The sequence below is a fragment of the Salmo salar genome, chromosome 03 (genome assembly GCF_965601325.2).
Source record: "Salmo salar chromosome 03, fSalSal1, whole genome shotgun sequence".
NCBI classification, from domain to species: domain Eukaryota; kingdom Metazoa; phylum Chordata; class Actinopteri; order Salmoniformes; family Salmonidae; genus Salmo; species Salmo salar.
This window is the reverse complement of record NC_138293.1, coordinates 15,069,371-15,090,903: the sequence shown is the minus strand read 5'-3', so window position 1 is coordinate 15,090,903 and position 21,533 is coordinate 15,069,371. Positions and strand designations below refer to the sequence as shown.

Genomic DNA, 21,533 nt, shown 5'->3' with positions numbered 1-21,533 from the left:
CCTTCTATTTTTAGCTCTCTCCAGTTCATTGGCCCAGACGGCCGTGGGCCGAGGCCTATTCTAGTCTCACCATGGTGAGGTATAAACACATGTTCGCTGGACCCCACGTAATGAGAGGAAACAAGGCTAGGCTACAGATAACTCACAGTAGCTTTCTTTAGGCCACATGGCTGGAGTTGAACCAAACTGTTGAGCTTGGTCTGCATCCCCTTTGTACAGATGTAGGATCTTGTTGCTGGAGAACTTTCCTCCAATGCAAAACTTGTAGTGTATTTTAGCTAGTAATTTCCACTTTGAAATTTGAGACTTGATTTTCCCTTACCAAAAATGTATCAACCGCTACAAAAATGTCCATTAATTATAATCCACATAACCTGTAACTGCAGGATTATTTTCCTGCTGTAGCAAACTGCCTCAAATTAAGATCTGTATTTGTTAATTATTCCCTTCAGATATGAGTGATATTGAATGTTGCATTTTAATAATATGTTTCAATTCATTGTTAGATTGTCTTAACATAATGGGCACAATGGATTCTTGCACGTGGTAGTATAATTACATTTTTGTCATTTAGTAGACGCTCTTATACAGTGTATACATTTTTCGTGCTTTTTCGCAGTGGTCCCTCAAACCACAACCCTGGCTTTGCTAGCGCCATGATCTACCAACTGAACCACACCGGACCATACTATCCACCATCAGACTAACAATGAAAAAAGACTGGCATCTTAAAGTGAGAAAGTAACAAAAAGAAAGACTTCAAAGAAGCAGAGGAGACAAGGTGCAATTATAAATCCATGTTTAATAACAACAGGAAAGACTGTACTGCAGCAGAGAGAGAAACAAAGGCTCCATTACTTGTTATAATGAACAAAACCACATACAGATGTCTTTAATCCACCAGGTTCACACTGTCTTCACAGAGGGTCAGGGAAAGGTCACGTAAGAGTCTCACAAAGGTATATAAAGGCCATTGCTGGTATGCTGGTTGAATCAGAATTGTCTGGTGATGTCACAAAGTAACAGTAACCTGATCTAGCATATTAGAGAGATACACTGTCAGAGAGAAAAGTAGTCGAGATACAATTGTCATTGCTCAAGAATTCATCATGGATTACTGGGTCTCCCTGTCTCTGATTTCAAGACCTTTATGATGAATGAAGTACCTTTTGGAGGGAGGCTAACAAAAACATTACAAACAGTAGCACCAGGTGTATACAATCAGACATTTTCTTTTCTCTTCTGCTAGTGACAAGACGATGGCACGATTCAGTTAGAAATCACAGGAAATCAGCATAGAAAGATCCATTTCATTTAATGAATAAATAAAAAAAATCTTCACACCACAATGCAAACACTTGTAAGGCTTTGTGTATGCAAACATAATTATACTTTCCAGCCTATCTGTGCTAACCACATCGATACAGCTGGTTCGTTTTATCGAGACATGCTCCCAACAGCTAACCGACAGGGCATACAGGACATTCTATTTTTTTACTGTTCAATAGGACAGGGTTTCCCAAACTTGGTCCTGCCCCCCCAAATAGGATACTTAGTACTATCACAGGCCATTGGGGTCAGCCTCAAATCAACGTGGTCTCAGAGCATTTCGTATAAATCTGTTTGTAAATTGAGACACTCCATTTAGTATGATATGTTACGTTTCGTATGATATGTGTTCATTTGTGGATGTCCATCATCAGCTTTGTATGATATCTTACGAATTCCAATTTGTTGTGGCTAACGTTGGTTAGGTGGCTAACATTAGCTAGCTGGCTAACGTTAGCTCTAGGGGTTAGGGGTTAAGGTTAGGGTTAAGGTTAGGAGTTGGGCTAAAAGGGTTAAGGATTGGGTTAGGGGAAGGGTTAGCTAAAAGGGTTAGGGGAAGGGCTAGCTAACATGCTAAGTAGTTGTAAAATAGCAAAAAAGTAGTAAGTAGTTGCCAAGTTGCTAAAATGCTAGATTTGTCCGTGACGAGATTCAAGCATGCAACCTTTGTGTTGCATTCGCATTATACACCCATCCCAACCAACCAACCAACCTCCTTTTGTTTTTGCCTTAACTAACTTTCTATCTTATGTAACCATACCAAACGTAACATATCATATACTATAATGAACAAAATTATAAACGCAACATGCAACAATTTCTAAGATTTTGTTGAGTTACAGTTCATACAAGTACATCAGTCAATATGAATAAATTCATTAAGCCCTATTCTATGGATTTCATATGACTGGGCAAGGGCGAGGCCATGTGTGGGCCTGGGACGGCATAGGCCCACCCACTTCGAAGTCAGGCCGACCCACTGGGGTGCCAGGCCCAGCCAATCAGAATTAGTTTTTCCCCACCAGCCTGCTCAAATACATGGTATAGTGCACATAGTTGGAGTGAAAATAATTTACTACACCATTAATAACAACCCATGTGCCAAGCTGGTGCACCTCCTATGGTCTCTCCCAACAGAATACTTGTACCTGAACCCCCTCTTTAAAATACCAACCTATACATTGATTACATGATCACTATCGTAAATATGTTAAGGCGACTTGGCTCACAGTGTTCTGTTATGTAACACCTGGTTTAAATGGCTGGGTGGAGTGCTGTATACTGAGGTTGTGAATGACCTGTCTTAGCTGTACACTGCAGTTTCCCATCCGACAATTGGCATTGAGTTAAAATATCCTTAGCACTAATCAAAAACTTATGCTCTTTACATTAATAGAAGGCTGAGGGCTCTGATGATGTCTATTTTAGAAAATATTTGTCCCTGGGTCTACTTCCTCCATTGCTCACTGACAGTCCAGATGCCATCCTGTTGAACCAGGAAGTTATTAATAAACAGCATGAAGCTGCGTTCATATTCTAGTCGGAACTAGGTTACTCTGACATGTTTGACTTGCTAACTGGTTGTAGTTATACACATGTCCTGTTCAACCAGTTAGCAAGTCAAACATGTCTGAGATTCCTAGTTCCGACTAGCACGTGAACGCGGCACGGGTCAATGATGAGTCAATGGGAAGAAGAAAATACAGCCACATGTCCCAACCATGACTCCAAAGCCTGAAATATATTAAATTAGGTCATTATAATACAAATGACAGAAGATACGATTAAAACAGACTTGTTAAAGGGATGGTCGGAAACAAAATCCACTGAGCTAAATCAGACACACATTAACAGTCAGTGTCCCAAGGTATATTTGAACGATGTACTGTATCAATGCACTGTATGTTATGTCTGTAAGTATGTTCCACGTGAGTGATAAAATACAACATTTTCATTAAAGGGTAAGGTTATAGGCTTTAAGGCATGATGGGTGGATGAGTAGAAAAAAAAAGATATACAGGAACATTAAAAAGCCAACAGATACATAAAGGGGTCATTACAATATAGCGCAAGGCTTTTTGTCCTTGAAGGGGTTCTCTGAGGCAGGGATGCCCATGAGCAGAGGGTCGTACTTGGCATGTTCGCCACAGTAGTGCATGAGGTCCGCTGAGGCCTTGGATACCTACAGGTGATATAAGAGAGTGTGCATGAGTGTGTGGGCAAGAGGAGTCTCTATGCTCACACACATACATGTACGGTATGCACACTAGGATGGGCTGTATACCATATATACCATGTAGCGAGGTATTTGGAAATAGCCATAGGATGGTTTTTCAATACCGTTGAAACTATTTATTAGTACTTTTTTTTTTTACTAAATTTGTATATTTGTCGCTACTTTTTAAGTAAATACCCGCAGTCAACTTGTGCAATACGCTAGGAGATAAAGAAGATTGTGTTCTTCATTTCACCTATCAAATAATTTTTCATTATGAAGCTTACTACCGGTCAAGTGGTGTTTGTATACAAGCACACAACAATGAGAGACCAGAGCCTTGTGAGTCACTCATTGCTGTGCAGCACGCATCAGGTGATCTCGTTATAGTATGGAATTCACAACTAAATGTTTGCCAGTTAGATATCTTATAATTAATAAGTTAACTGTCTAAAATGTTCTAAATGCTCTGCAGTTGTGCATTTGGTTTGCTAATTTAGTAGCTAGTTAGCTATCTATATCTAGCAAGTGGTTAGCTTCTTCCAAAATCAAGCTTTGTTTGGTAACAGCTGAGATATCCCTCCTGGATCAAGAGCCTTCCTGTCTAATATTTGTTTTCTGCATGCAGCAAACTGTGGTTGCATTTGTTTGTTACTTGTATAACTTTATGAGCTGGGATGTCTGTCGTGCAAATACTTTCGGTCAGAGACCGTAGAAAATGTTTGCACCGCTTGTTAGCATTTAGTTAGCATTCTTTATGTGATTTTACATGTACTTGTTAGCATTGCTAACCTTCGGATTACAGAGGAAAAAGCAGCCCTTGTATTCAGTGCCAGTATTACCGAATATTCCGGTATGGCACAAGGTCGGTATGAAGGTATGACAATCTGGATACCGCCCAAGCCTAACGCACACTCACAAGCATCCATACACATGTATACTGTACACAGACACACACTAACAACAGATCATTGGGCTATCCGTAGTAGCAAGATGATGTGCATTTAGGGAGACATTTAGGTAAGGACCAGTAAAATCTACTTTGTTACTCAGCACTCCTTTCTATTTTCAGCATGCCGTACCTTTATCCTCTCAATACTGGCCTCTATCTTTAGCTGTTGTACTGTCCTTCTGGCCTGAGTTACGTTGTTAGAGCTTGGCATCTTCGATGACATCTTGGCCTCCACACCACTGTATGGAGGAAGTGCACAAGAGAAAAGCTAATATTATAGAATATGTCATGAAACACAACAGATATGGCAAAAATATAGATAGCCTTTTTATAGATAATTTGACAGCACTTACCTCGTCAAATATCTAATCTTATGAAATCTGAAAGAAAAAAAACGTTTTTTTTAAACAACCGGCAATCATTGCATTAAAAGCATGACCACTCACTTTAGAACAGGTATTGGGACAGAACATTCCCCCCCTCAATCTTTCCCCAGACATACATCCTGCCATCTGACAGTAAAGACCAACCCATCTTTGACGCATGAGAAGCAGTTAGGCCACTTTGCAAGCCTCTTGACAAATCATGGCGCAGTATGTCATAACAAACCATTCATATGTCTGCGAAGGGAATGTACAGTAAACAAATAATGGAACGTTGCTGTTGTGTCAAGAAAGTGTGATTCAATCAGTTCTCCATTGTGTTTTTGCTTGATATAACCATATGTTTTATTGGAGGCATGTATACTTTAAGAGGCAGTGCAGCTGGTAGCGATTTGCAACAAGGGTAATATATATATTTTTATATACAGTACCAGTAATTGTTTGGACACCTACTCATTCAAGTTTTTTTTCTCTCAACCAGCTTCATGAGGTAGTCACCTGGAATGCATTTCAATTAACAGGTGTGTCTTGTGAAAAGTTCATTTGTGAAATTTCTTTCCTTAATGCATTTGAGCAAATCAATTGTGTTGTGACTGTAACATTCGTCTGTGGAAGAAGGAGTAGACCAAAGTGCAGCGTGGTACGTGTTCATGATGTTTATTATAACTGAACACTGAAACAAAAAACAAAGTGGAACAAAACGCAACAGCTCTGTCAGGTGAACACACCAAACAGAAAACAACTACCCACACCAACCCTGTGGGAAAATGCTACCTAAGTATGGTTCCCAATCAGAGACAACGATAGACAGCTGTCCCTGATTGAGAACCATACCCAAAGAAATACCAAAACATAGAAAAAAGGACATAGAATGCCCACCCTAGTCACACACTGGCCTAACCAAAATAGAGAACAAAAACCCTCTCTATGGCCAGGGCGTGACAGTGACAAGGTAGGGGTGGTATACAGAAGATTGCGCTATTTGGTAAAAGACAAAGTCCATATTATGGCAAGAACAGCTCAAATAGGCAAAGAAAAATGACAGTCCATCATTACTTTAAGACATGAAGGTCAGTCAACATTTCAAGAACTTTGAAAGTTTCTTTAAATGCAGTCGCAAAAACCATCAAGCACTATGTTGAACCTGGCTCTCATGAGGACCGCCACAGGCAGCCCAAATAAATGCTTCACAGAGTTCAAGTAACAGACCCATCTCAACATCAACTGTTCAGAGGAGACTGCGTGAATCAGGCCTTCATGGTCGAATTGCTGCAAAGAAACCACTACTAAAGGACACCAGTAAGAAGAAGAGACTTGCTTGGACCAAGAAACACGAGCATTAGACTGGTGGAAATCTGTCCTTTGGTCTGATGAGTCCAAATTTTTTGGTTCCAACCGCTGTGTCTTTGTGAGACACAGAGTAGGTGAACGGATGCTCTCCGCATGTGTGGTTCCCACCGTGAGGCATGGAGTAGGAGGTGTGATGGTGTGGGGGTGCTTTGCTGGTGACACTGTCTGTGATTTATTTAGAATTCAAGGCACACTTAACCAGCATGGCTACCACAGCATTCTGCAGCAATACGCCATCCCATCAGCTTTGCGCTTAGTGGGACTATCATTTGTTTTTCAACAGGACAATGACCCAACACACCTCCAGGCTGTGTAAGGGCTATTTGACCAAGAAGGAGAGTGATGGAGTGTTGGGTCATTGTCCAATTGAGATGGTTTGGGATGAGTTGGACCGCAGAGTGAAGGAAAAGCAGCCAACAATTGCTCAGCATATGTGGGAACTCCTTCAAGACTGTTGGAAAAGCATTCCAGGTGAAGCTGGTTGAGAAAATGCCAAGAGTGTGCAAAGCTGTCATCAAGGCAAAGGGTGGCTACTTTGAAGAGTCTAAAATCTTAAATATATTTTGATTTGTTAAAACTTTTTTGGTTAGTACATGATTCATGTAGTAACGGAGGAAGTTCACACACTTCCTCCATTCACACACAGACCTTTCCCCTTAAGTGACATCAGAAGGTTTTCCTCATCATGCACAAAGTCACAAGATGCTCGAGAACGGTGCAATTGCGCAATTCGGGGCATTCCTGTATCTGCAGGAACCCCTCTTTATATTTCTATTGGTAAATGTTTAAGTTCGGACAGGCGGGAGGCCGGGGCGCTCCAGTACAGTATGTGGCGTTAATGCACCACAATAACCTTGGATGCCTCACAGAAGAACCTCATAGAAGGGCACTGTTTTCCCGAAATTCTGTTAACAACGGCAGGGGCAGGTGTTCAGCAGGCGGGAGCGAAGGACACTCTGTGCTTAGCCAGCTAGTCCTTAGGAGGACTCTGGTATACATCAGGTGGGGGGGGGGGGGGAAAGCATTCATACAGGAACCAATGGGGTGCTCGGGGGGGGGGTTCATGTAGAAACCAATGGAATGCTGGGGGGGTTCATGAAGGCACTAATGGGATGCTTGAAGGGGGGAGGGGGGGCATTCTGCAGGAATGCCCACACGTAGGAACACCCCAAATTGCGGACTGCAGTTAGTTGCACCTTATTGAGATACTTGAGTCAGTATTAAACACAGTTAAGACACACATACACGCACATCCATGCCTAGAGCAACTTCTACAAAATCAGGCTGTATATAAGAGAGGATGGCAGGTAGCCTAGCGGTTAAAAGTGTTGGGCCAGTAACCGAAAGGTCTCTGATTTGAATCCCCAGCCGAAAAGGTAAAAAAATACGCAAATATAGTTTAACTGCACCAACGTAGAGCGGAGAGTAGAGTCCTGAGAATAGAGTCCTGAGAGTAGAGTCCTGAGAGTAGAGTCCTGAGAGTAGAGTCCTGAGAGTAGAGTAAAGTGGGGTAAAGTGGGGTAAAGTTCACAGTCAGTTAGAGGAGTCATTCCCTCTGAGCTCTAATTCCACTTCCTGGTAATCATTTACAGGGATAATGGGAACCTGCCTGGACACATCCTCTCCTCTGCTTCCTGGGATCTCTGGTTTCGGTGTCTTTTTCACTCCCTCTCCCCCCTCTCCCTTCCTCTCACACACATATACACACTTCATTTTTTACTGCAAGAGACAAGAGACAGGAAGCTTTGAGCACTTTTTCTCAGAACATATTGTGTAATAAACAGAAACACCACATGTGCAACAACGAGGCCCACAATAAGGTAGGCCTTATTAAATCTTCAAGTAAGCCGATCAGCAGCCAGTGTTAAAAGTCCTATGTTCATGCACACTGCAGAGGAATTAAAGCAGAGTGAAATGTAAGAAATATTGTGTAATATCAGTAAAGAATATGAATGTAATTACACACAACTTAATGATCAAAATACAGAAGTGTGCAGTGTGCACAGGACCAGAGCTAGGATTCAAATGATCCTGCTCCTCCATTAGAGAAGTGTGCAGTATGTACAGGACCAGAGCTAGGATTCAAATGATCCTGCTCCTCCATTAGAGAAGTGTGCATTATGCACAGGACCAGAGCTAGGATTCAAATGATCCTGCTCCTCCATTAGAGAAGTGTGCAGTGTGTACAGGACCAGAGCTAGGATTCAAATGATCCTGCTCCTCCATTAGAGAAGTGTGCAGTATGCACAGGACCAGAGCTAGGATTCAAATGATCCTGCTCCTCCATTAGAGAAGTGTGCAGTGTGTACAGGACCAGAGCTAGGATTCAAATGATCCTGCTCCTCCATTAGAGAAGTGTGCAGTATGTACAGGACCAGAGCTAGGATTCAAATGATCCTGCTCCTCCATTAGAGAAGTGTGCAGTGTGTACAGGACCAGAGCTAGGATTCAAATGATCCTGCTCCTCCATTAGAGAAGTGTGCATTATGCACAGGACCAGAGCTAGGATTCAAATGATCCTGCTCCTCCATTAGAGAAGTGTGCAGTGTGTACAGGACCAGAGCTAGGATTCAAATGATCCTGCTCCTCCATTAGAGAAGTGTGCAGTGTGTACAGGACCAGAGCTAGGATTCAAATGATCCTGCTCCTCCATTAGAGTGAATGGGTAATTTTGTTTGACCCCTGTGCCCAACACAGATTCCTTCTAAAGTCTTTGATGCTACGACAGGAGTCCACTGTATTTCTCTTTGTGTCCAGGAAGGAGGGAAGACTCTCATTTCCTGGCCTTTGCTTTGGGATGACTGATTAAAGCACAACGTTCCAGAGCAAAGCATAGCTGGACAATGATGGAGCTGGAAAGCTTTGTTGCTGCATTTAGACCTGGGTAAAATACATATGTCAGATACTTTCAAAGACTTTCGTTTCGACCTGGGTCAAATACATAAGTCAGATACTTTCAAAGACTTTCTTGATTTAGCTTCCTCGGTACAATGTGACCAGAGGAAAATTCTGTGTCACAAGTGCAATCTCTGCCTACCCTGCATTCCAGTCAAGCCAAATCAACCTGAAACCAAAAACCCCCAATGCAAATATGTTTAAAAAAACTCTTCCAGAGACACTTCTAGCCAAGGGTTCTGAGAAAAGCCCCACCCATTTGCCACCATGTCAGCCTTTGGTGGGTCAGTTCCTGGTGTTAAACTAACACAAGGAGTCAAACTAACAGAGCTGAACAGTCAATGACCTGAGGAAAAAAAGGACGTAACATCATCCTCAGACAGAACAGAAACATGATAACTTTCCAAGTGAACCATAACAATAGAATGAATAAAAGACAATGTGTAAATCAGAAAACTGATTTGTCAATCAAATCAATCAATCAATCAATCAAATGTATTTATAAAGCCCTTTTTACATCTTATGGTAATACATCACTAGCTCTTCCTCGTAAAGAATACATTCCTCCAGCTTCCTTGATTCTCTCTTAACTTCATAAAGAGTAAAGATGTGCGTAATATTCCAGCTTCGCACCATGATGATGTGCCACAATCAAAATAAATCAAGCTGAACTTTACAATCAACGTGATAGAGAACGTTGTTAGGGTATCACGGACTAAAGTAAAGATCCCTCCTGGGAGCAGTAAACAGCAACCGGATATTTATTTATTCTTCTTGGAAAGAAGGAAAGGTAGGCCTGAGGAGCTAATGTGTTCTGCTGTTTCTAGCAGAAGGAAGAGAGTACACTGATGGTAGGCCTGTATTAACTGTCGCCCCCGAACCATAGAAACCTTTCTGTGGCTATGGTTCGAAAGACCAGTTCAACCAGTCTGAAGTGAAAGGGAGTTTTCTGACCCGCTCAACATTAGTGATTTTTTAAACAGCCCAAACCAAGTGAGTCAGGCTAGCAAGCCCTCTGATCTGATGCCAACCATCACCAACACCATCCGAATTGACTTTGGGAGGGCACCCCCATCCCCCTGCAGTAAACCCAAGGCGTGGGGCCACACAGCCACCATACAGTAGTTCTACCACCTAGGATCAAAGAGAGAGACCACCCCATAACATAGCCCACCCCATCGCCCCTCGCCACCACTCTCCAGCCCTCACATGTCAACCTCAACAGGACCACCAACAGTATTGAATAGAGCAGGCCCACTACTGTATTGTACCTTACACACACTCACCCACACACTATTAATTAACATGACATTCAAAGCACAATGCTGGAGAGCCCTTTGTGAGTCACTAGAAATAATAGAGTTTTCTATGAATAGGGTCTGTGTTAATTAATGTGATATAGTCAGGCCACTGCAGGAGTTACTTGTCTGCAGGGTGAAAGCTAAAAGTAGCTGTTCACACTGCTGGAGCCGTGCTCTTTTGCCAGTATCAGCACTTTCCATCTGAGTCTGTGAATAAAATCAAACAATTTTCTACTACAAGACCCATATTGTGGCTAATTGAATATCAGCCCTGCTGGTGACTTCCTGTTTACAGTAAACACTCGGTTGTGTTCACTTGGTTATCCAGTAAATCGAACCCCCATAACAAAGATGCCATTGGTTTTGCTGAGTAAAGTAGGATAACTTTATGAGTCGGTGAGAGAGAAACATAGAAGCTGCTGATGGTGGTAGCTTGTGTTTGCTAATGTGTGAGAAACATTGAGGCACTGAAGAACTAGAGAGGATGACATCATTCCAATCCCACCAGAAAAGCTGCTCAGACTTGTTCAGCCTTTACACTCTTAGAAAAAAATGGTTCCAAAAGGGTTCTTCGGTTGTCCCCCATCCGTGGGGCGGCAGGGTAGCCTAGTGATTAGAGCGTTGGACTAGTAACCGAAAGGTTGCAAGTTCGAATCCCCAAGTCGACAAGGTACAAAGCTGTCATTCTGCCCCTCAACAACGCAGTCGTTCTGCCCCTGAACAACCCACTGTTCCTAGGCCGTCATTGAAAATAAGAATTTGTTCTTAACTGAGTTGCCTAGTTAAAAAAAAGGTTAAAAAAATAACCTTGGTAGAAAGAACCATTTTAGGTTCCATGTAGAACCCTCTGTGGTAAGAGTTCTATATGAGCCCAAAATAGTTCTACCTAGAAACAAAAACAGTTCTTTAAAGGGTTCTCCGATGGGGACAGCCGAATAACCATTTAGGGTTCTAGATAGATTGGCAAGCAACTGCTGTCATGCACATTGGTAGGGACTGCATTGGTCCAGTCTTTCTGTCAAATATATTTTGTAACCTAGGATAATCAGACAGTTTAGACAACTCAAACAGTAGTCAGTGGATGTTGAAACTACAAACATGACATCATAGAGACAACTCAGTGTGTGAGTTTTCAGTAACTTTATAAACCATGGTGCTTATCTGAGCTGTTCCAGTAGTAGGTAATTGACTTCACGGGAGAAAGCTACAGGGGTGAGAGATATGTCACTTCAGTTCTGGGGTAAGAGGAGAGTGATAAAAGCAAACCACTCAAAGAAGAGGGCATGGTTACAAAGATAACTTAGCTAGGGTCACCCCACCCAGTCTGGTGTCGGCATTGGTGTCAGACTGGAGAGTTGAATGCTAATTAATCGTTAAGTAAAAATAAAAAATATATTATCCGCTTAATGCCCCCATCAAAATCCGTCTGTTTCAGTTAGAGATATGTTTTTTTTTGCATGGGCTATATCTCAATCCACAGCATCTGCCGATGTCATCTTTCCGCATCTGCGGTGGAAGGTGGCTAAGCTACAGCTGTGTTTGTCAGACCAGGAGGTGTCGTAGTGTCAGAACCGTTTGACCTACACACTAGTATGGAAAGACAAGATTTTCACGAACATGATGGTGTTCTCCGTTTTGCTCTACGAGACTTGTCTTAATAACCCGGTATTGAGCCAACAAAAGACTAGAAATGAATAGGGCATTTCCAAGAAAAGGTGTACGAGTAATTCCACAGTATTATATATATATATGCACAGTGCATTCAGAAAGTATTCAGACCCCTTCACCTTTTCAACATTTTGTTATGTTACAGCCTTATTCTAAAATTGATACAATTATTTTTTCCCTCATCAATCTACACACAATACCCCATAATGACGAAGTTAAAACATATATATATATTTTTTGCTAATTTATAATAAATAAACAACAGAAATAACTTATTTACATAAGTTTTCGGACCCTTTGATATGACACTCGAAATTGAGCTCAGGTGCATCCTGTTTCCATTGATCATCCTTGAGATGTTTCCACAACTTTATTGGAGTCCACCTGTGGTAAATTCAAGTGATTGGACATGATTTGGAAAGGCACACACCTCTCTATATAAAGTCCCACAGTTGACAGTGCATGTCAGAGCAAAAACCAAGAAACCAAGCCATGAGGTCGAAGGAATTCTCCTTAGAGCTCCGAGACATGATTGTGTCGAGGCACAGATCTGGGGAAGGGCACCAACACATTTCTGCAGCATTGAAGGTCGACAAGAACACAGTGGCTTCCATCATTCTTAAATGGAAGAAGTTTGGAACCACCAAGACTCTTCCTAGAGCTGGCCACCAGGCCAAACTGAGCAATCGGGGGAGAAGGGCCTTGGTCAGGGAGGTGACCAAGAACCCGATGGTCACTCTGACAGAGCTCAGGAGTTCCTCTGTAGAGATGGGAGAACCTTCCAGAAGCACAACCATCTCTGAAGCACTCCACCAATCAGGCCATTATGGTAGAGTGGCCAGACAGAAGCCACTCCTCAGTAAAAGCAACGACAGCCCGCTTGGAGTTTGCCAAAAGGCCACTAAAGGACTCTCAGAGCATGAGGAACAAGATTATCTGGTCTGATGAAACCAAGATTGAACGCTTTTGCCTGAATGCCAAGCGTCACGTCTGGAGGAAACCTGGCACCATCCCTACGGTGAACCTGCTCCAGAGCGCTCAGGGCCTCAGACTGGGGCGAAGGTTCACCTTCCAACAGGACAATGACCCTAAGCACACAGCCAAGACAATGCAGGAGTAGCTTCGGGACAAGTCTCTGAATGTTCTTGAGTGGCCCAGCCAGAGCCCAGACTCGAAACTGATCTAACATTCCTGGAGAGACCTGAAAATATCTGTGCACCGACACTCCCCATCCAACCTGACAGAGCTTCAGAGGATCTGCAGAGAAGAATGGGAGAAACTCCCCAAATACAGGTGTGCCAAGCTTGTAGCATCATACCCAAGAAGACTCGAGGCTGTAATCATTGCCAAAGGTGCTTCAACAAAGTACTGAGTAAAGGGTCTGAATACTTACGTAAATGTGATATTTCCGTTTTTTATTTTTAATAAACTAGCAAAAATGTCAAAAACCTGTTTTTGCTTTGTCATTATGGGGTATTGTGTGTAGATTTGTAAGTCGCTCTGGATAAGAGCGTCTGCTAAATGACGTAAATGTAAATGTAAATGTAAATGTAGATTGATGAATGGAAATGTGGAAAAAGTCAAGTGGACTGAATACTTTCCAAATGCACTGTAGTGTGTATATATATATATATATATATACACTACCGGTCAAAAGTTTTAGAACACCTGCTCATTCAAGGGTTTTCCTTTATTTTTACTATTTTCTACATTGTAGAATAATCAAAACTATGAAATAACACATACGGAATCATGTAGTTACCAAAAAAGTGTTAAACAAATCAAAATATGTTTTATATTTGAGATTCTCCAAATAGCCACTCTTTGCCTTGATGACAGCGTTGCACACTCTTGGCATTCTCGCAACCAGCTTCATGAGTTGCATGCACCTGGAATGCATTTAAATTAATTGGTGTGCCTTCTTAAAAGTTAATTTGTGGAATATCTTTCTTTCTTAATGCGTTTGAGCCAATCAGTCCATCATTACTTTAAGACATGAAGGTCAGTCAATCCGGAACATTTCAAGAACTTTGAAAGTTTCTTCAAGTGCAGTCAAAAAAACCATCAAGCGCTATGATGAATCTGGCTCTCATGAGGACCGCCACAGGAAAGGAAGACGCAGAGTTACCTCTGCTGCAGAGGATACGTTCATTAGAGTTACCAGCCTCAGAAATTGCAGCCCAAATAAATGCTTCACAGAGTTCAAGTAACAGACACATCTCAACATCAACTGTTCAGAGGAAACTGCGTGAATCAGGCCTTTATGGTCGAATTGCTGCAAAGAAACCACTACTAAAGGACATCAATAAGAAGAAGAGACTTGCAGCATTCTGAAGCAATACACCATCCTATTTGGTTTGGGCTTAGTGGGACTATCATTTGTTTTTCCACAGGACAATGACCCAACACACCTCCAGGCTGTGTAAGGGCTATTTGACCAAGAAGGAGAGTGATGGAGTGCTGCATCAGATGACCTGGCCTCCACAATCCCCCGACCTCAACCAAATTGTGATGGTTTGGGATGAGTCCGACCGCAGAGTGAAGGAAAAGCAGCCAACAAGTGCTCAGCATATGTGGGAACTCCTTCAAGACTGTAGGAAAAGCATTCCAGGTGAAGCTGGTTGAGAGAATGCCAACAGAGTTCAAAGCTGTCATCACGGCAAAGGGTGGCTATTTGAAGAATCTCTAATATAAAGTATATTTTGATTTGTTTAACACTTTTTTGGTTACTACATGATTTAATATGTGTTATTTCATAGTTTTGATGTGTTCACTTTTATTCTACAATGAAAATAGTAAAAATATAGAAAAACCCTTGAATGAGTAGGTGTTCTAAAACTTTTGACCGGTAGTGTATATTTTATTTCACCTTTATTTAACCAGGTAGGTCAGTTGAGAACAAGTTCTCATTAACAACTGCAACCTGGCCAAGATAAAGCAAAGCAGTGCGACAAAAACAACAACACAGAGTTACACATGGGATAAAAAAATGTACAGTCAATAACACAATAGAAAATCTGTATACAGTGTGTGCAAATTAATTAAGGAGGTAAGGCAATAAATGGGCCATAGTGGCGAAGTAATTACAATTTAGCAATTATCACTGGAGTGATAGATGTGCAGATAAGGATGTGCAAGTAGAAATACTGATGTGCAAAAGAGCAGAAAAAAAACAAAAAACAAAAATGAGGATGAGGTAGGTAGTAGGTTGGATGGGCTATTTACAGATGGGCTGTGTACAGCTATACCGATCGCTGCTCTGACAGCCGATGCTTGAAGTTAGTGAGGGAGATATAAGTCTCCAACTTCAGTGATTTTTGCAATTCGTTCCAGTCATTTTCAGCAGAGAACTGGAAGGAAAGGCGGCCAAATTAAGCGTTGGCTTTGTGGATGACAAGTGAAATATACCTGCTGGAGCGCGTGCTACGGGTGGGTGTTACTATGGTGACCAGTGAGCTGAGATAAGGCAGAGCTTTACCTAGCAAAGACTTATAGATGACCTGGTGCCAGTGGGTTTGGCTGCGAATATGTCACGAGGACCAGCCAACGAGAGCAAACAGGTTGCAATATGGGGCTTTGGTGACAAAACGGATGGCACTGTGATAGACTGCATCCAATTTGCTGAGTAGAGTGTTGGAGGCTATTTTGTAAATGGCATCGCCAAAGTCAATGATCGGCAGGATAGTAAGTTTTACGAGGGTATGCTTAGCAGCATGAGTGAAGGAGGCTTTGTTGCGAAATAGGAAGCCGATTGTAGATAAAATGTTGGATTTGAGATGCTTAATATGAGTCTGGAAGGAGTTTACAGTCTAGCCAGACACCTAGGTATTTATAGTTGTCAGAACCGTCCAGAGTAGTGATGCTAGGCGGGCGGGCGGCTGCGGGCAGCGATCGGTTGAAGAGCATGCATTTAGTTTTACTAGCGTTTAAGAGCAGTTGGAGGCCATGGAAGGAGTGTTGTATGGCATTGAAGCTCGTTTGGAGGTTTGTTAACACAGTGTCCAAAGAAGGGCCAGATGTATACAGAATGGTGTCATCTGCTTAGAGGTGGATCAAAGAATCACCCGCCGCAAGAGCGATATCATTGATATATACAGAGAAAAGAGTCGGCCCGAGAATTGAACCCTGTGGCACCCCCATAAAGACTGCCAGAGGTCCGGACAATAGGCCCTCCGATTTGACAAACTGAACTGCATCTGAGAAGTAGTTGGTGAACCAGGCGAGGCAGTCATTTGAGAAACCAAGGCTGTTGAGTCTGCCGAAAAGAATGTGGTGATTGACAGAGTCGAAAGCCTTTGCCAGGTCGATGAAGGCGGCTGTACAGTACTGTTTTTTATCGACGGTGGTTATGATATCGTTTAGGACCTTGAGCGTGGCTGAGGTGCACCCATGACCAGCTCAGAAACTGGATTGCATAGCGGAGAAGGTACGGTGGGATTCGAGATGGTCGGTGATCTGTTTGTTCACTTGGCTTTCAAAGACTTTAGAAAGACAGGGCAGGATGGATATAGGTCTGTAACAGTTTGGGTCTAGAGTGTCTCCCCCTTTGAAGAGGGGGATGACCGTGGCCACTTTCCAATCTTTAGGAATCTCAGACGATACGAAAGAGAGGTTGAACAGACTAGTAATAGGGGTTGCGACATTTAGGAAGAGAGGGTCCAGATTGTCTAGCCCAGCTGATTTGTAGGGATCCAGATTCTGCAGCTCTTTCAGGGCATCAGCTGTCTGAATTTGGGTGAAGGAGAAGCAGGGAGGGGGGGGGCTTGGGCCAGTTGCTGCAGGGGGTGCAGAGCTGTTGGCCAGGGTTGGCGTAGCCAGGTGAAAAGCGTGGCCAACCGTAGAGAAATGCTTATTGAAATTCTCGATTATTGTGGATTTATCGCTGGTGACAATGTTTCCTAGCCTCAGTGCAGTGTCCCAAAACCTTTTGGAATTAGTGCTGCAGGATGCAAATTTCTGTTTGAAAAAGCTAGCCTTTGCTTTCCTAACTGACTGTGTATATTGGTTCCGGACTTCCCTGAAAAGTTGCATATCGCGGGGACTATTCAAAGCTAGTGCAGTGCGCCACAAGATGTTTTTGTGCTGGTCCAAGGATACCCAGGCCAGGTCGATTAGAAAGGCTCGCAGAAGTGTTTTAGGGAGTGTTTGACAGTGATGAGGGGTGGTCGTTTGACCGCGAACCCATAACGGACGCAGGCAATGAGGCAGTGATCGCTGAGATCCTGGTTGAAAACAGCAGAGGTGTATTTAGAGGGCAAGTTGGTCAGGATGATATCTATGAGGGTGTCCATGTTTACGGATTTGAGGTTGTACCTGGTAGGTTCCTTGATCATTTGTGTGAGATTGAAGGCATCTAGCTTAGATTGTAGGATGGCCGGGTTGTTTAAGCATATCCCAGTTTAGGTCACCTAACAGTACGAACTCTGACGATAGATGGGGGGCAATCAATTCACATATGGTGTCCAGGGCACAGCTGGGAGCTGAGGGGGGTCTATAACAAGCGGAAACAGTGAGAGACTTATTTCTGGAGAGATTCATTTTTTAAATCAGAAGCTCGAACTGTTTGGGCATAGACCTGGAAAGTATGACAGAACTTTGCAGGCTATCGCTGCAGTAGATTGCAACTCCGCCCCCTTTAGCAGTTCTATCTTGACGGAAAATGTTGTAATTGGGGATGGAAATTTCAGAATTGGTGGCCTTCCTAGGCCAGGATTCAGACACGGCTAGGACATCAGGGTTGGCGGAGGGTGCTAAAGCAGTGAATAAAGCCAACTTAGGAAGGAGGCTTCTGATTTTAACATGCATGAACACAAGGCTTTCCGGTTACAGAAGTCAACAAATAAGAGCGCCTAGGGACACACAGGGTCTGGGTTAACCTCTACATCACCAGAGGAACAGAGGAGGAGTAGGATAAGGGTACGGCTAAAGGCTATAAGAACTGGTCGTCTAGTGCGTTCGAAACAGAGAGTAAAAGGAGCAGACTTCTGGGCGTGGTAGGATAGATTCAGGGCATAATGCACAGACAAGGGCATGGTAGGGTGCGAGTACAGTGTAGGTAAACCTAGGCATTGGGTGACGATGAGAGAGGCTGCATCTCTGGAAGCACCAGTTAAGCTAGGTGCGGTCTCCGCATGTGTTGGGGGTGGGGCAAGGGAGCTAACCGAGGCATGTAGAGCGGGACTAGGGGCTCCGCAGTAAAACAAAACAATGAGAGCTACCCTAAACAACAGTATACAAGGCATATTGACATTAGAGGGAGGCATAAAGCAATCACAGGTGTTGATTGGGAGGGCTAAGACAACAACAACGGGTAAACAGCTAAGACAACAGAACGGGTAAATGGCAATGAATGGGCAGAGAGGGTCAGTTAGCTACACACAAGGCCTGAGTTCGAGGCTGGGGCCGACAGATAAACAAAATGAAGTATCGTGTTAATGAACAGTCCAGCAGGCATCAGCTGTGTAGCCGAGCGATCATAGGGTCCAATAAGCAGCAAATATATACATATACACTACCGTTCAAAAGTTATGGGTCACTTAGAAATGTCCTTGTTTTTGAAAGAAAAGCACATTTTTGGTCCATTAAAATACCTTCAAATTGATCAGAAATACAGTGTAGACATTTTTAATGTTGTAAATTACTATTGTAGCTGGAAACTGCAGATTATTTATGGAATATCTACATAGGCGTACAGAGGCCCATTATCAGCAACTAACACTCATGTGTTCCAATGGCACGTTGTGTTAGCTAATCCAAGTTTATCATTTGGAAAGGCTAATTGATCATTAGAAAACCCTTTTGCAATTATGTTAGCACAGCTGAAAACTGTTGTACTGATTAAAGAAGCAATAAAACTGGCCTTCTTTAGACTAGTTGAGTATCTGGAGCATCAGCATTTGTAGGTTCGATTACAGGCTCAAAATGGCCAGAAACAATACCTTGCTTCTGAAACTCGTCATTCTATTCTTGTTCTGAGAAATGAAGGCTGTTCCAATGGAGAAATTGCCAAGAAACTCAAGATCTTGTACAAAGGTGTGTACTACACCCTTCATAGAACTGCGCAAACTGGCTCTCACCAGAATAGAAAAAGGAGTGGGAGGCCCCGGTGCACAACTGAGCAAGAGGACAAGTACATTAGAGTGTCTAGTTTAAGAAACAGATACCTCACATGTCCTCAACTGGCAGCTTCATTAAATAGTACCCACAAAACACCAGTCTCAACGAAATTAGGTAATTACAAAGTGTTCTATTCATTATGACATTTCTACTAGTTTTGCTTGATTTGTAGCCAGTGCCCATTCTGTATTTTCATATCTGAATGCATTGGATAAGAAAATGAGTCATAGTTTTTTTCACAATATACAGTGCCTTGCAAAAGTATTCAGACCACTTGGATTTCTTCACATTTTATTGTGTTACAAAGTGGGATTAAAATTGAGTTGTAATTTTTTGTCAACAATCTACTCAAAATGCACTGTCAAAGTGGAAGAAAAATGTATAACTACAAAATATAGCCATTGCATAAGTATTCAGCTCCCTGAGTCAATACACATTTGGCATCGATTACAGATGTGAGTCTTCTTGGGTAAGTCTATAAAAGCTTTGCACACCTGGATTGTGCAATATTTGCCCATTATTCTTTTCAAAATTTTTCAAGCTCTGTCAATGTGTTGGGGATCATGGCTAGACGGCTAGTTTTGCCATAGATATTCAAGCAGATTTAAGTCAAAACTTTAACTTGGCCACTCAAAAACATTCACTGTCTTCTTGGTAAGAAACTCCCGTGTAGATGTGGCCTTATGTTGTAGGTTATTGTCCTGCTGAAAGGTGAATTCCTCTCCCAGTTTCTGGTGTAAAGCAAAACACCAGTCTCAACGTCAACATTGAAGAGGCGACTCCGGGACGCTGGCCTTCTAGGCAGTGTTGCAAAGAAAAATACATATCTCAGAGTGGCCAATAAAAAGAAAAGATTAAGATGGGCAAAAGAACACAGACACTGGACAGAGGAACTCTGCCTAGAAGACCAGCATCCCGGAGTCGCCTCTTCACTGTTGACGTTGAGACTGGTGTTTTGCGGGTACTATTTAATGAAGCTGCCTCCAAATCACTATGTCCATCCCTGGGTCTAACCACACCAAGACTATGTTAGCCTCCTGACCCTAAAGGTATACTTCGGCATTTTAGCAATACGGCCCTTTATCTACTTCCCCGGTGTCAGATTAACTTGTGGATACTATTTTTATGTCTCTGTGTCCAGTATGAAGGAAGTTATAGAGGTAGTTAAGTGAGCCAATGCTAACTAGTGTTGGCACAATGACTGGAAGTCTATGAGTATCTGCTAGCATGCCTGAAGTATCCCTTTAAGTCTTTATGTTATCTATATTATATTACCAGCAACACAAGTCTCCAGGTTTTAAGACCTGTTTGCTCATCAACGCTCGCTCACCATTAAAATTGCATCGTTTTATTAGATACATTTAAAAGACTGACGTTTCGGCCTTCAATGGCCTTCTTCAGAATAATCACAAAAGGAATGGACAAGTTCTCACACAAACTACACTTTTCCAGTACTGTAAACATACAGTCATTCCCTTGTCCACACATACCTTCAGACATGCAGTACATGCACACACACAGGCTTTATTGAAAACGGTCCTGTTGCTTTTACAGGTTTCACTCTGTAAGCTCTGCTTCAGCAGCACAGCACAGCTCTGTCTAGACAGTCGCCTCTACACTCTACACTCATTTCTGAGGAATCCACAAATCCCCAAATTCCCATGTAATTACTATAGTCTCATTTCTAACCTTCTCTCCTACCCATGTTGATTCTATACTGACAGAGCAGCCATAGAGGTTTCCTGTAGAGGTAGAATCCTAGCCTAAATAATTTCTACATTCAGCAATGTCTGCATTCTACATGTTTGGCATGAGAATGTCTCATAGGCTAATGCAGGAAGGGGCCGGCACCCGGTTTCATAAAACGCATTAGGAGTCAATCCAAACTTATCTTGTTCTTGCTTCATATTCAACATGATAAAACTAGGTTTTGATGTTCTCGCATGCAATGATAGCAGCAACCCATGATTGTGTGAGTACAATACCGTGCTGTACATCCAGCAGTAGTGGGCTAGGCAGGTACAGAGTTGAAGAGCACAGGATGTGTTTGGAGTCTGACGGACGGACTGACTTGAAGAGATAGCATGTGATAATACAGGGATATGTAGTACGTGTGGATTAAGCTGAATGCAGTCTGACTCATGACTTAGCCATGCATAAACAGTAACAGACTGGACTCTGCCCATTCCACCTCACACACTGCTACTCTGACTACATGCAGAGTAACAAGTCCAGGCCCTGAGGCCTCCCGAGTGGTGCAGTGGTCTAGCTGTGCCCCTAGAGATCCTGGTTTGAGTCCAGGCTCTGTCTCAGCCGGCCGCGAC

At 42.7% G+C, this 21,533-nt stretch overlaps 1 protein-coding gene across 1 annotated transcript in view; it reads right to left on the bottom strand.

Annotated features, from left to right (window-relative positions):
• Positions 1–782: 782 nt before the first annotated feature.
• Positions 783–21,533, bottom strand: part of LOC106598933 (guanine nucleotide-binding protein G(I)/G(S)/G(O) subunit gamma-12) — a 43,678-nt gene continuing 22,927 nt past the window's right edge. The window contains exons 2-4 of the mRNA XM_014189960.3: positions 4,850–4,876; positions 4,627–4,735; positions 783–3,511 (exon numbers count right to left, since the gene is read on the bottom strand). Coding sequence (XP_014045435.1) covers positions 3,386–3,511; positions 4,627–4,719 — 219 coding nt within the window. The 5' untranslated portion in view covers positions 4,720–4,735; positions 4,850–4,876 and the 3' untranslated portion in view covers positions 783–3,385. The remainder of the gene's footprint in view (positions 3,512–4,626; positions 4,736–4,849; positions 4,877–21,533) is intronic.